This window comes from Haliotis rufescens, unplaced genomic scaffold, assembly GCF_023055435.1.
Source record: "Haliotis rufescens isolate VD_foot unplaced genomic scaffold, xgHalRufe1.0.p SCAF_2, whole genome shotgun sequence".
Taxonomy (NCBI): Eukaryota; Metazoa; Mollusca; class Gastropoda; order Lepetellida; family Haliotidae; genus Haliotis; species Haliotis rufescens.
Window position 1 is genome coordinate 68,148,934 of NW_025963890.1, and position 16,330 is coordinate 68,165,263.

The window sequence follows — 16,330 nt, forward strand, 5'->3', positions numbered from 1 at the left end:
ATATATGAAATAAAATGCAACGGTCAAGGAAACATGTGAAAGCATTTTAACAAAGAAATAAATACTTACTCTCCTAATAGAATACCCCCGAAGACCCGGGTTAAATTGGTCTTCGGCAACCAATGCTTGCCGTAAGAGGCTACTATGCTTGTCGTAAGAGGCGACTAACTGGATCGGGTGGTCAGACTCGCTGACTTGGTTTATGCATGTCATTGGATCCCAATTACGTGGATCGATGCTCATGATGTCAATCACAGAATGTTCTGGTCAAGACTGGGTTATTTACAGACTGTCGTCATATAGCTTAAATACTGCTGAGTTGGATAAAGCGAATATACTGTGATATTTCAGACTGTGAACTAGGATGGACTGGAGATGTTGCAAACAGAATCACGGTAAAGAAAATACAAATAAAAATGGATACATTTTAGAGAGAAAAAAAATTTTCTTTCGTGTTCAGACACTAAATTGTGAATTAAAATGTATTCATTCATTCGTATAATTGAATATGCTAGCTGTCAACAAGAAATAGCTCATACTAGTGGCAGCCATGCAGTGGGTACCTGGTAGGAGATCCGTGAAGATCCGGGGTAGAATAGGTCTTCAGCAACCCATGTTTGCCTAAAGGCGACTATGCTTAAAAATTGTCGTAAGAGGCGACTAACGGGATCGGGTGGTCAGGATCGCTGACTTGATTAATGCATGTCATCGTATCCCAATTGAGTGGATCGATGTTTATGATGTCAATCACTGGATAGTCTGGTCCAGACACGATTTTTTACAGACCGTCGTCATATAGCTAGACTATTTGCTGAGTGCGGCGTTAAACAACAAACGAACCTACATCAGTTCGGGAATATGATATGTTAATGATAATATATGTCAACACTGACTGGATTGAACGTATACATGTGTCTTGATTCTAGCAACAACAAAAATTCAAGAGAGTTTTTATTTCAATCTTCCATCGGAACACCGAATCCAACACTGGATGACGCGATCGGCCGTGCTCGGCTATCATATCTATGCCAGAGTTATCTTTCTTTGTCCCGTTTGCTTCAAGCTCATCACAGCGATAGTCCGTTCGCGGAGCTCTCTATACCGAGAGTGTAACGAAGGTGTCACGCGCTGTGAAGGAGCTTGCGTTTGCTTACAGGTGGTGCTTATTTTCAATATGGCTGCGCCCATAGAGGTACATGCTTTTCCAGTATTTTCTTGAAATGAGACCGGTTATGTGGCTGACGTTAGGCAAATTATGTCAGTGTAATTTACTCGTAGACATTTGATTGAATATGCGGCTGTTGTCAGCGTATTTCACCGACTTTGACGGTGACTGCTACTGTTTGTTGTATGTCCCCACACAAGAGTGACATCTCGGCCATGGCATGCCGGTTGTGGTACATTGCTAACATGATTAAGATGTTTCAAACATGGATTTAATACTTGCAAATGTCAATATTGTCATTTGCAAGTTTCTGTAGCTGTAACGTTAAATGACCAATCAAGGCTAGTGGCACTCTAATTTTCACCAGTTTTTTAACTGTTGAACAATATTGAAAATATTACTACTCGATCACAAGTCTAGGAGGTTTTTGCTGTTATAATTTATGTCGATTTCATAAAAAAACAACTTCATCATAAGAACATTCAGGAAGTGATCTATTCCTTTTCCTGCTAAAGGTGATCAGTTCGCATTATAATACGTGTAAAATTATGTAAATACAGTAAACTATGGTTATAACGAACTCAAAGGGACCATTTATTTTGTTTGCAATAACCGTAGTTCATTATAACCATGGTTTACTGTATTTACATAATTTTACACTTATTATTATGCGAACTGATCCCCTTTAGCAGGAAAAAGATGATGTTTGGGCATGTGGCCTACAATACCTAATGAATAAAGACTATACCGGTACTAGATTTCTACTTATGATAATTTACATGCATAGTGATCAGAATATCTTTTTTATGTAAAGGTTACTTGACATACAACTTTTACACTGAACAAGGAGCTTGTCACATGACCTCTAAATGACTGGCTTCTACCCGGCTGTCTACGTTGCTCACAATTAGTTTATGGAAAATACACAAGGCGCATAATTTCTGCGTATAAAACAATGCCTAGCATAACAGAAAATGCAGTTTAAATTGTAAATCATCATGTCTAGTGATAATTTATCCCAGTTTTCACATTTGTTTTACCAAATTTATTATAACCTGTTCATTAACCTTAATTTGCTGAAGGATATGTTGTAGTTTTTTACTGTGCATAATATGATGTTGACCGATAGCGTCACCCTTTGAAGTCGCGTTGACACCTCGTTAATCACTTCACATTCTTTGATGTCGCTTGTGACTGTGCAGTGAGAAGAGCGTTGAACACAAGTCACACAAGTGGAAATTACAGTCCGTAATAAGCAAATTTTGAAACCAAAAAGAAAAAGCAGTCCATATTTCAATGCTATCAAAGGTGGAGTGTTGTTTACCTTTAAAGCGTATAAACGACACATTTTGATGTTCATACATTTTTCAGGAGACAGTATTCTTGAAATGACCTATACACTAACAGGCTACTTCCACATTTGGGGGAAAAACCCTGGGAATTCCTTAGCATGAGTATATACAGAACTGTTGTTTTTGAAACTTTAATCTTGTACAGTCCATCCTCCAACTTTTTACTTTCGCATCTATTCGACACATCTTTATGATTATCTTTGAATGAGCATCCAGTTCACCAATGATGAAACATCTCACCACACATGCACTTTGACAACTTTTTCAAGGTACCAAATAGGGATATATAAAATTATAATCTTTACATTCACTTTGTTTGAATTCATTGGAGTATGAACCTTCATAGAGAGAGATCCATACATTGTATGAATACAGTTTGGTGCTCACTCTCTTAATTAAAAGAATTCTTTTCCCTTAGTGAATAGTCAAGTAATGGATGGGGCTTTTGGATGTTAAGGGCTTCTTGTAGTTTTCTGATTTTGAATTCTTTGAGGTTGGTGGTGAGGGCTTTAACTTTGTCTCACTGAATGCAATCCAAGTCACAGCATCCAGTGGGACAAAGTCAAAGCCCTCACCACCAACCTCAATATCTTATCCTTACTTAGCCAAATGTAGTCTGATTGAGCCAGCAGTTATATAAACACACAATATGTCTGTTGTGATATTTCCTGTCACAGGTACTAGCCAGCAGTTATATAAACACACAATATGTCTGTTGTGATATTTCCTGTCACAGGTACTAGCCAGCAGTTATATAAACATACAATATGTCTGTTGTGATATTTCCTGTCACAGGTACTAGCCAGCAGTTATATAAACACACAATATGTCTGTTGTGATATTTCCTGTCACAGGTACTAGTCAGCAGTTATATAAACACACAATATGTCTGTTGTGATATTTCCTGTCACAGGTACTAGTCAGCAGTTATATAAACACACAATATGTCTGTTGTGATATTTCCTGTCACAGGTACTAGTCAGCAGTATTATAAACACACAATATGTCTGTTGTGATATTTCCTGTCACAGGTACTAGTCAGCAGTATTATAAACACACAATATGTCTGTTGTGATATTTCCTGTCACAGGTACTAGTCAGCAGTTATATAGACACACAATATGTCTGTTGTGATATTTCTAGTCACAGGTACTAGTCAGCAGTATTATAAACACACAATATGTCTGTTGTGATATTTCCTGTCACAGGTACTAGGCAGCAGTGATATAGACACACAATATGTCTGTTGTGATATTTCCTGTCACAGGTACTAGACAGCAGTTATATAAACACACAATATGTCTGTTGTGATATTTCCTGTCACAGGTACTAGTCAGCAGTTATATAAACACACAATATGTCTGTTGTGATATTTCCTGTCACAGGTACTAGCCAGCAGTTATATAAACACACAATATGTCTGTTGTGATATTTCCTGTCACAGGTACTAGACAGCAGTTATATAAACACACAATATGTCTGTTGTGATATTTCCTGTCACAGGTACTAGACAGCAGTTATATAAACACACAATATGTCTGTTGTGATATTTCCTGTCACAGGTACTAGTCAGCAGTTATATAAACATACAATATGTCTGTTGTGATATTTCCTGTCACAGGTACTAGCCAGCAGTTATATAAACACACAATATGTCTGTTGTGATATTTCCTGTCACAGGTACTAGACAGCAGTTATATAAACACACAATATGTCTGTTGTGATATTTCCTGTCACAGGTACTAGTCAGCAGTTATATAGACACACAATATGTCTGTTGTGATATTTCTAGTCACAGGTACTAGTCAGCAGTATTATAAACACACAATATGTCTGTTGTGATATTTCCTGTCACAGGTACTAGGCAGCAGTGATATAGACACACAATATGTCTGTTGTGATATTTCCTGTCACAGGTACTAGACAGCAGTTATATAAACACACAATATGTCTGTTGTGATATTTCCTGTCACAGGTACTAGACAGCAGTTATATAAACACACAATATGTCTGTTGTGATATTTCCTGTCACAGGTACTAGTCAGCAGTTATATAAACATACAATATGTCTGTTGTGATATTTCCTGTCACAGGTACTAGCCAGCAGTTATATAAACACACAATATGTCTGTTGTGATATTTCCTGTCACAGGTACTAGACAGCAGTTATATAAACACACAATATGTCTGTTGTGATATTTCCTGTCACAGGTACTAGCCAGCAGTTATATAAACATACAATATGTCTGTTGTGATATTTCCTGTCACAGGTACTAGTCAGCAGTTATATAAACATACAATATGTCTGTTGTGATATTTCCTGTCACAGGTACTAGCCAGCAGTTATATAAACACACAATATGTCTGTTGTGATATTTCCTGTCACAGGTACTAGACAGCAGTTATATAAACATACAATATGTCTGTTGTGATATTTCCTGTCACAGGTACTAGTCAGCAGTTATATAAACACACAATATGTCTGTTGTGATATTTCCTGTCACAGGTACTAGTCAGCAGTTATATAGACACACAATATGTTGTGATATTTCCTGTCACAGGTACTAGCCAGCAGTTATATAAACATACAATATGTCTGTTGTGATATTTCCTGTCACCATGGTCACAGGTACTAGTCAGCAGTGATGCGTCGGGTCAGCTGTGGAATGCCTGTGTATGGGACCTGGAGACAGGAAGCAGTCTCACCACGTACAAAGGTGGCAGCACCAGTCAACGAACTCTCTCCATTCTGGGACAGGATTATCTGATCGGTGCCAACCCAACTAAGCCATTGTTAAATGTATGGAGTCTACAAAAGAGGGTCAGTGGATGGAAAATGTCTTGTTAGCAGATTATTACCATGATTACAGACGTGTTGTTACAGGTATCTTGTTCGCTGACTATGAAAGGTGCTTGTTGTCTGATTGTTACAGTAGTTACAGCTTATTGTTGCCATGGTTACTTGTGTCTTGTCAGCTGCTTGTAACTGGTGCAAGATCATGTTTACATTTGCCCCATCAATCGGTGGCCCAGTCATCTCAGGTGCCACAATAGACTCTGCTAACAGTTGCATCCCTTAGGAGTACCAGGATCCTATGATTGTAAGATCAAATTTCAGACCCTCCTGATTATGATCCTCAGCTTGTCCATAACGTACCCGTGCTTGTGGTAAAAACCTAAATCAACATAACAACCTACACTGAATGCTTTCCTCACACATTAAGTATCTTCCCGAGGCAAGGGAGTTTACTGACTTTAAAAGTCCAGTTTCCACCCTTGCCGAACTATGCTGGAATTATGGAGGTATATTTTGGCTGGACTAACACGTCTATGCATAGTCCAATGAAAATCATGTAACAAAATCGACATTTGGTTCATCAACTGCCGTGCAGATTTCGGTTGATTACCGAATTTGTAAAGAATGTGTACCGCCCACTCGTCGTCAACAGATATTTTCCAAATCCTTTCATGTTTCTAATCAAGGTGCTCATGTAAGACAAGTTGTATTACAATATAGATCTTGATTATCAATCTGATCATCTTGACTTATCACCACCATTTGTTTTAAGCATTTGCAAGTGATATGAGAAGTGGCATCTAAATTGGTCAATAGGAGGGACACAGAAAGAATATAACCTGTCATTGTCACTGGTGGCGCTACAATTGAGCCCAGAAATTCCAGCCTGGGTTGTCAATGGTGGAACCTGGACTTTCACAGTCAGCTAGCTCCCTTGCCTTGGGAAGATTCACATATAACTTCCAGTAACATGATATTGTGGAAATATGATCTACAGCTGTGTTAAACCCACTCCACTCACTCACTCACTGACTCATTGACACTTACAGAACCAATCACAGATGCGGATAGTATGTCCGGGTAGAGTGACCTCCCTTGACGTGTCACCTGATGGGAGCTACTGTGTGGCAGGAATCGCAGACAAAATACATGTGTGGCAGGTAGGGAGTGTCTCAGTCATTCGTTCATGTAACATTTCAATGCTGCTTTTTCTAGAAACTCCTAGTGGAATTCCAGGCAGAATATGTAACAATAAATATTCATATCTGCACCATTCCATGCCCTAGGGTATACTAAAGGCGTTACAGTGTGAACATATGTAAATGTATGTATGTGATATATACAAGTGAGGAAAACTGGACAATATAAGTTGCAGCAGGATCACGAGGGGTACATTGGGTTTTATGCATCCGTCAGGTTTTATACCACTCTGGCTCCAGCTCGTGGTATAAAACTCAATGTGGGATGCATAAACCCCATGTACCCCTTGTGATCCTTCTACAACGAATATATCCTACCAACATGATTTAATATAACATTGTAAAATAATTCAAACAATTTCAAAATTGATAGAAAACAGCTGTTCAATTGAACTGACGTTAGCTTGCGCTATGTCACGTGCCTCCGGCTTGTGGTATAAAACGTAACGAGCGACGCATAAAACCCCATGTACCCCTCGTCATACTGCTACAAGAAATATATCTAACCGACATGTTTGTATGTGAGATGTTTTGAATAATTCAAACAAATTTATTTATTTATTTATTTATTTATTTATTTATTTATTTATTTTTTATTTATTTTTTATTTATTTATTTATTTTTTAAATTTTTTTATTTATTTATTTTGCTTACTTCATAAAGATATGTTGCACTGAAACTACACACTTCATGTTGAAATACACAGGGCATTTTTTCATAGTGATGCTGTAAATGGATCAAAAGCTTGTGTCATATCTGGAATGATGTTAAATTTATATTGCTATGATTTCATTGCAGGTGTGTAATGGGAACCTATTAGCAGTTGTCAGCCGGCACTATCAGAACATTAACTGCATCAAGTTCACAGATGATGGCAGCCATTTTGTTTCTGGAGGAGAAGACAATCTTGTGATCGCGTGGTCTCTAGTTAGGTATGTCCCACATTCTGCTTGTTATGGTTATCAATTTCTCTTGTACACGTTGTAGTCTGGTCCAAGAGATGTTTTGTCATCCAGACAAAACTTGTCATGCAGGTTTGACTCACCATACACACCACATGGGCACAATGTGCAAAGTCCATTTCTGGTGTCCCTTAAATTTGATCGATTGTAAAAGGACTGGGTGTGCGTGCTGAATTCTGATTGGTTGAAAAACGTGATTAAATGTGAATGGGGCATTGAATTCTCCTGGACTATAATCTGATAGGTGACCATGCTTGACAAGCTTAATTCCTTAGAATCTCTATGGCTTCTGTCCTGTATCACACTGAAACACTATGTAGTTTATGATCCTGATGTCTTCTTAGGCAGTGGCTTTGTTCAAAATACACATGTGGGATATGTCATTGTTTACTCAGCAATAACTGGGTACCTGGTAGGATGAAATGAAAATGTGAATGCAGAACAATCACGTGCCTATCAGGCAGTTTGAGTTACATCCTTCGTAGGGAGCTGAAAATGCATTTGAATGTACCAAGAGATATTTGCTAGGGTAATGATTGTCTATGTCATTTTAGCATTAGAGATTAGAATTAGGGCTTTACAAATGTACATGATATTTAAGAAATAAACAACAAGGGTGAGTTTTTTCTCGTACAATAAAACACTGCAGGGAGAATAAACCATGAGGGCACAGCATTTTTTTGGTACGAAAAGCAATGACCAAGAGTAATTTATTTCTTACGATATGAGATATCAACATTATGTACAGCCTCTTTAAGGATGATGATAAAGTGTACAAGCTTTTAAAATATTTACCCGTATTTAAAAAAATGATGACTCCCTCAATAGAGTCCAACCTCGGCAATGTCTCACAAGTCCATTTTATGCACAGATGGATATTTCCCGCATATTCTCACAATCCTTACGTCAATTACCTGTACCTTTTCTCCCAATACCGAATGTCATATCTCTCCCGCTTTTGGATGCGATCATTCAGGCATATCTGCCCAGCTTCATCCAATATACGACCTCATCAAGTTGCAAGCGCATGTTCAAATCTCTAGAAATGACGTCATGATAGAAAAATGTTTTTATCGTGAAATAAACCACACTTTGCTCTTTATTGTTCTGTGTGATTTATTGCGTAGCTATCTTCTATTTCAGGTTAGTGTCCATCTCACCGTATTCCCAGAACCGCCCAGAGCCGAGACATGTGTGGTCTGGGCACTCACTTCCTGTCACTGACCTCCATGTTGGGTGTGGAGGAAGAAGAGCCAGAGTTATCTCCTCTTCCAGGGACAATACGTGCAAGGTAAAGGAGGGTGGTTTTATGCTGCACTGTGGCAGGGGACGCCAAGATTATGTTTGCTTTGGAGCTTTGGTGTAGAGTAGCTAAGGGAATGAGATCAATGACAATGAGATCACACATTAGAAACGTATTGTGACCAACAGAAATATGTTGTCTCTCCGTGTGGTATCATTTTCTAATCGTATTGATTGCTGCTCATACCATCAACCATTGGTTTGTCTGGTCCGGGCGCCTTTGAGTTATTGGTGGCCTGAGGTGATTCAGGGATGGAGTACGTCCCGTAAACCAGCTGAAGAAGTTGTCCAGAGAATTCAAGATGCATGTGCACATTCCTTGATAGAGTCTGTACAATTATTCTACTTCTACAGTGAGAAATCATCTGACAATAGATATAGACATAGCAATTTCACAAAAGGCACTCCTTTCCTCTGGCATCCTTTACCTAAAACCAACACCCCATCCCAGCCCACCCCACCCCACCCCACCCGAATGCACTGCACCGCACCCCACGCCACCCTCTACGTAAACAACTACATCATAATACAATAGAATACATACATGATACAGAATGCCTTATACAACAGGTATCAGTGGGGGGACAATCCCTGGAAGGCAAAGAAATGGGGAGTCTCTCCAAGATCATCTCGTAAGCATCAAGCTTACCTTTATCATGTTCAAATCCCCATTCACCCAGCCTCCAGGAAATACCTACGTTTCCTGTACCAAGGCAACTGTACCAGTTGTGCCCTCTCTATACAACAGGGGAATCTGTTCTGCCTTATATCTGGACAGGGGAATTCAATCTCAAATTAGTAGAACTACTCAAACTTCAACCGAATTTCACTCTGAAATTGTTAACTCATCTAGGCTGGTTAATCATCTATCAGAAGTCAGATCTTCAACCATCAGGGGATCTCAAGTTCCTAGGGATCGGACACAGCAGACTTGTATTCAAGTACCAGAAGTTGGTGGATCAAAATAAAAAGCTATTCACAAACAGATTTCATTCAACCAACATGACCAGTGGCAAGTGACATTAGGCTTGCTGTCTTCTGCCCAAGCGTTGAAGATAAGAGACTGCATCTACGCCCCATTCCGAGGTTCCTAAAACGCTTCTTGACCTTCAGGAACTAAGACTTAGACTTTGACAACGGCTGAAGAAACACCTCTTCTGGTGGACAACCAAGTCGAATGTCTGTGGCGGGACCTATTTAAATGAGCCAGTATGAATAGTATGAGTCAGGATTAGGCAAAATATGTATTTTTGGAGGTAAAAATATCATTTGTGCTTATCCTGACTAATACGCATACAAGTACCCTCCCAACCGTCCCCGATCTCCCCTGATGTGTTTCGGACCGTTAAGTTAGTAAATGAGAGAGTGACGAGTCAGCTAGCTAGGTCATGTGTTTCCATTGCGTCTGTGCTGGACAGGGTGCATTCGGGTGAGATGTTTTCTCTGTTCTCCGGGAACACAGCATAGGAATATTCCACTACCTTTTCAGAAATGAGATGAGATAAGCAATCAGTATGAGTCAGGTTAGGTATAAATGATATTTTTACCCTGAAAATACATTTTTGTATTCTGCTGCCAAGATTCATGCTCACTGTAACTGTCTTTTTATGTTTAACATGAACATGATTAAAGCTTCAATTTTGTAAAAGTAAACAAATTATTTCTATGTTTTCTATTTAATCCATTTTGTTTTAGAAAATTAAGCTCAAATCTGCAGACAAATCTATCTATCTTTAATTTGCATATGGCCAAGTATTTCTCTAAGAGATGATACTTGTGTTGCCAACTATTGAGGAGACTGTTTCTGTTTGTAGTTGTGGGACCTGTGCTCTGGGGAACTACTCTGTACGCTGGTGTTCGACTCCTGTATAACTGCAGTTGCCATGGACAACATGGAGTTGCGAGTGTTTGCCGGAGACAGTAACGGCAACATACATAGTGTGGCTATGTTTACACAGGTAGGGAAATCTTAGATTCTTGATGTGTTTGAAAAATATCACTACAGAGAATATTGATAACCTTGAAACTTGCATGGTTTGTTATAATTTGTAAATGAGTGAAAAACTCATCTACAGTCCATTTTCCAATGAATTGCAAAATAACTCAAAATCGCGAATAGTCTTTTAGATGCCAATATGGTACATGTCAATGAATACCCTGTACCCAACAATATCTGCTGCTTGTTATTTTTATTCCCATCACTGGAAAAAGTTGTTTAAACTATCATGTTGTTATGTGTACAAGTTAACATTTTGAACGGAGGGGGCACAACAGTAGGCGGAACAGCACAAACACATACCAGTCAAACTGACTGTAATTCAAACAGGCTTTGTCATTTGAGAGCTTATGTTTAAATTTTCAGCCAGTGAAAACAGAACGACACATATCAACAGACACTACAAGCCATGAAGGTGTCACCATGTTCAAAGGCCATCTGTACGTATTTTACAGCAACCTCCAGAGATAAGATATTAGCTAATTTGTATGATTATTGCAAAACAATTCAAGATGTATTGCTCAGCATGTGAAGTAGCATCTTCCCGAGGCAAGTGAGTTAACTGACTATAAAAGTCCAGTTTCCACCCTTGCTGAACTAGGCTGGTATTATGGAGTTACATTTTTGCTGGACTAACGAGTTTATGCATAGTCCAATCAAAATCGCGCACCGAAATCGAAATCTGGTTCGTAAAGTGTCATGCAGATTTCGGTCGACTGCAGGATTTGCAAAGCATGTGCACCGCTAACTCATTGTCAACAGATATTTTCCAAATCTTTTCACTGGTGGCGCTACGATCGAGCCCAGGAATTCCAGCTTAGTTCGGCAAGGGTGGAAACTGGAGACAGTTAGCTCTCTTGCCTCGGGAAGATGGTGAAGCAGAAGTGACCAGATTCACTTGCTGCCAGTGGTGCTATTTGCTATATTGAACATATATGCTGTATTAGAAATTTTGTAGGTATGTTAGAATGTTGTCCCATGAAGATTCTGGGTTAGAATTTGTCTTCAGCCACCCATGCTTGTCATAAGAGGCGACTATGCTTGTTATTAGACGCGACTAATAGGATTAGGTGGTCAGGCTTGCGGACTTGATTAATACATGTCATCGTATCCCAACTGAGTAGAAGTTGATGCTAATAATGTTAATCACTCGATAGTCTGGTTCTGATTGTTTCTTGTAACAAAACTCCTGTTAGTTTAGCATATTCATATTTAGCCTTTAATGATGACTTTATGATCAAATGTTGCCAATATTCTCTTAAGATCAGGTGAGCTACAGGACCTGTGCTCCATTTTTGTGAAGTCCGTTTCTCATATGATATTGCTGGAATATTGCTAAAATTGGCGTAAAAAAATACTCACTCACTCACTCTTAGATATTGCTGCATCAGTGACACAATCATGAAGGATAGCAGTCATCACAACAGAAATAATGTTGAGCATTATAAATAATGATCTCTGTATGACCTGTAGATTTGTTTGTTTGTTTGTTGTTTAATGCTGCACTCAGCACTATTCCAGCTATATGATGCGGTCTGTAAGTAATCGAGTCTGGACCAGACAATCTAGTGATTGACATCATGAGCATCGATCTAGATGGGACATGTAAGGAATGTTCACCTGGTTTTTGTTGTCTTTTAAGGAAACAAGTTACGTGTTTATCTGTGTCCATGGATGGAACACGGCTAGTTTCCGGGTCACATGACGCGTCGGTGAGGATATGGGACGTATTCAGCGGTCAGTGTGTCCGAACCTTAGCTCATAAAGGTAAGCTCTGTGATCAACAGCTTGTATGTGATTTAGAAGTTTGGGGATTCCAAACCAAGATTCACCCTGATGTTCATACTTGTCAGGCATACACATGCCCATGGGCTCCATCGAAGCGGTGGGGTTGCCTCGTGGTTAAAGCGTTCGCCTATCATGCCGAAGACCCGGGTTCAATTCCCCACATGGGTTCAATGTGTGCAGCCCATTTCAGGTGGACCCCGCTGTTATGTTGCTGGAATATTGCTAAAAGCCGTGTAAAACCATACTCACTCACTCCATCAAGGTGGTAAACATATGCCATCTGTGCCACCTTGAGCTCTCATCCCACATTAAGCTGGTAGGCCGTGATATAACTGAAATACTGGTCATCTACAGTGAACCTTACAAACTGGATGTTGATTATTCGATTGGTCATTTGAAAGTGCCAACAGATTTCTGTTGTATACTCGGGAGACCTGAGGACTAGTGGTAGAGTGTCTGCCGGAAAGCGGAAGGTCGGGGGTTTGATCACCCTTCCATGTCATACCAAAAGACGTTAAAAGATGGTATTTCTTGTTACCCTGCCTGGCATTCAGGGGCTAAACTGGTCGGCTCGGAGTGTGTCTGAGTGGGGTATTCGTGTTAAACTGCGGCATGGTATCTCAGTGAGCTAGTACTATAAAAACGGCATCAGTCCAGACTAGTACAAGCAGCCACACACATACACGTGCATGCTTGTTGCTGTATAAGTTCAATACTCTTGAATGTGACGTTAAACCTCATTTCACCTCACCTCACCTCAAACTCTGGATAACTATAAATATTTTCTGGTGCCCTGAGAATTTTGATCAAAAACAGTTTCAATATAGTTGTGATACATGTATAACTGCTGCTGCATCTATCAGTAAGGAAATTAAAATAATGTGCATCAAATATTCATTAACACCATCATATGCAACCAAGTCTGAAAACACACAATGCTTAGTGACAATGTTATGTTACATTAACAATTAAATGTTGTTTTCTATGGCACTATGTTTTTTTTAAAGGAACTTGAAAGCTGTCAGCTCTACATGTCCCTCAGGAATACAATGACGTAGTGATACAATGGATGCCATCACAAATTTTAATGACAACTAAATCTGCCATGTTTGCAAAATGCTGCCCAAAAGTTGTCTGGAAATTTTCTGAATATTTATGGATGCAGTATTAATGTTGCCATGGTGAATGCCATGTTTATCATGGTTTATCACATTTTGGACTTTTCATCAAGAAAATTATTCATACGCAGTGAAAAGTCAATATGATATCCAGACTGCGGAATCCCGTAACAACATTTCAAGCAATCAGGTCACATTATTTTTCCAATATTCATTCCCTTGTCATTCTCTGTGCGCACAAATCTAATGCCTCCTCTCTGTGTTTCCAAGATGTGATCACGAATGTGTTCCTGACACAAACACCCCGTGGGGTGGCGCTGCCCGACAGCAGGCCGCAGCTTCCCCTTCAGCACTTCAAGCGCCACCTGGTGTCCACACAAGCTGACGATACTGTCTCCGACAAGTCACAAGTGTTTGATGTCTGGCTACATGAAACACATCAGGTAGGGTATTTCCTTTGTTGGCATGGTTAATTTGTCTTCAGTTGTTTGTACATAATGTTGTCAGTTAAGTAAGTTTTGTTTGTTGTAATTGTTTTGAATTGCATGTTGATGGACTATGTTATCAAGGCTCGAAGTTGCTAATTGTTTGGTGACTGTTTCAGTTGAATCAGAACACTGCTCATCCTGCGTGTGATGAAATGAAGAAAGTGAGTATATTTCTTGATCAGCATTTCAGGTACCTGTGTACTTGTCTTGTCAGCATGTGTTTGCTGTCCAATGGGGGCGGTCGGGTAGCCTAGTGGTTAAAGCGTTCGCTCATCATGCCGAAGACCCGGGTTCGATTCCCGACATGGGTACAATGTGTGAAGCCCATTTCTGGTGTCCCCCGCCATGATATTCCTGGACTATTGCTAAAAGCGGCGTAAAACCATACTCACTGACACTGCTGTCCAATGGCATGGTTCTTCACTGTCCTTTAATATGCTTAGCACCATGTGCATTACAAGTGTCTATGAAATATATCATTGTCATGGCAGTTCTGCACGGAGAGAGGAAGTTGGTGGTTCGATCCCTCGTTCTGTCATACCAAAAGACATCAAAAGATTGTTCTTGTCGTTTTATTGCCTGGCTCTCGGCATTAAGGGGATACAAGGACTGGTCGGCTTGGGGTCAGTTTACTGTGAGTGGGATATCCATGTTAAACTGAGGCATGGCATCTCGCTGGGATAGTGCTATGTAATCAGCATTGGTCTCAGCTCACAGAGAGCTATAGCGCTATAAACTTTAATGCAATATTCGACCCCATTTTATCTCGCCTATTGCAATGTATCAGTAGGTTCATCAATCATTACGCCCCTCTTAAGCATTCATACATGCTGGACTCTGAAGATTCTCGTAAATAATATGTCCATCATATGTCAAAGTATTTTAGAGGAACTTGAACAGCCCAGCAGTTGGTGCGTCTGTCTGACACAAACCTGACAACCATTACTCACATACAATGTTTGAATACCATTCTGTGTACCCTGTCTTGTTATTGATGCAGTACTCTTGACATCTTCCCGAGGCAAGCGAGTTAACTAACTGTAAAAGTCCTCTTTCCACCCTTGCCAAGCTAGGCTGGAATTATGGAGTTATATTTTGGCTGGACTAACCTGTTACGCATAGTCCAATCAGAATCATATGACGAAATTGACATCCGGTTTGTAAACTGCTGTGCAGATTTGATGTATGTTGCGAAGTAAGACCTGTTTTATTACAATATAGATCTTTATTATCAATCAGATCGTCTTGACTGTTGTTGCCATTTTATTTGAAGCAAATGCAAGTGATATGAGAGGTTTTGTTTGTTTATTTATTTATGAGAGAAATAGAAGGGACATAACTCATAATAGCCACTGGTAGACTAACGATCGAGCCCAGAAATTCCAGCCTAGTTCGACAAGGGTGGAAACTGGACTTTTGCAGTCAGTTAACTCCTGCCTCAGGAAGATGTACTCTTGATGATGCCATACACTGACACAAATGTAACATTCTTCTGTAGAGTTCAAGTCATGATGACCACACCCAAGCCAAGCTGGAGGAGGAGGTGGTTCGCCTCCAGGGCGACCTGGACCGACTGCAGGGCACTAACCAAGATCTGTATCAGTATGCTGTACATAATATACTCAATACTAAATAAACTGTATCTTCAACAACCTGCTGGGTTTGTCAATAAACACTGTATTCCTAAACACTGTAATCCAGTTCACAGCATGGGATTCCAGGTTAGACTAGGTCCCCAGTAGCCTATGCTGGGCCCAGTTCCACAAAGTGATCTGAGTGGTAAGATGATCGTAACTCTCATACTTTAACATAGACAATCATAGCGCTAAGATCACTTCGTGGAATGGAGCCCAGGTTGTAATTGGGTTCCTCATGTATTAGGTGGTCAGGCTCGGTGACTTAATTGACAGCTTGTCGCTATACACCGATGGCAGTATGACCTGTGAAGATCCAGGGTAAAATAGATCTTCAGCAACCCATGCTTGCTGTAACAGGCGACTATGCATGTTGTAAGAGGCTACTAATGGAATCTGGTGGTCAGGCTCGCTGACTTGGTTGATGCATGTCATTGGATCCCAATTACGTGGATCGATGCTCACAATATCAATCACTAGATTGTCTTGACCAGACTTGAATATTTACTGGCCGCCATGATATAACTGG

The 16,330-nt window shown here is 39.9% G+C and overlaps 1 protein-coding gene across 1 annotated transcript; it reads left to right on the forward strand.

Moving 5' to 3' along the window:
* The first annotated feature begins 1,044 nt into the window (after nucleotides 1-1,044).
* LOC124134514 (WD repeat-containing protein 18-like) lies at nucleotides 1,045-15,819 on the forward strand. Its single transcript, XM_048400451.1, has 11 exons — nucleotides 1,045-1,192; nucleotides 5,147-5,338; nucleotides 6,364-6,474; nucleotides 7,312-7,445; nucleotides 8,619-8,766; nucleotides 10,592-10,735; nucleotides 11,140-11,213; nucleotides 12,416-12,540; nucleotides 13,950-14,122; nucleotides 14,284-14,328; nucleotides 15,666-15,819. The coding sequence occupies exons 1-11, from the start codon at nucleotides 1,175-1,177 to the stop codon at nucleotides 15,801-15,803; spliced, it is 1,302 nt and encodes a 433-aa protein (XP_048256408.1). The 5' UTR covers nucleotides 1,045-1,174; the 3' UTR covers nucleotides 15,804-15,819.
* The last annotated feature ends 511 nt before the right edge of the window (nucleotides 15,820-16,330 follow it).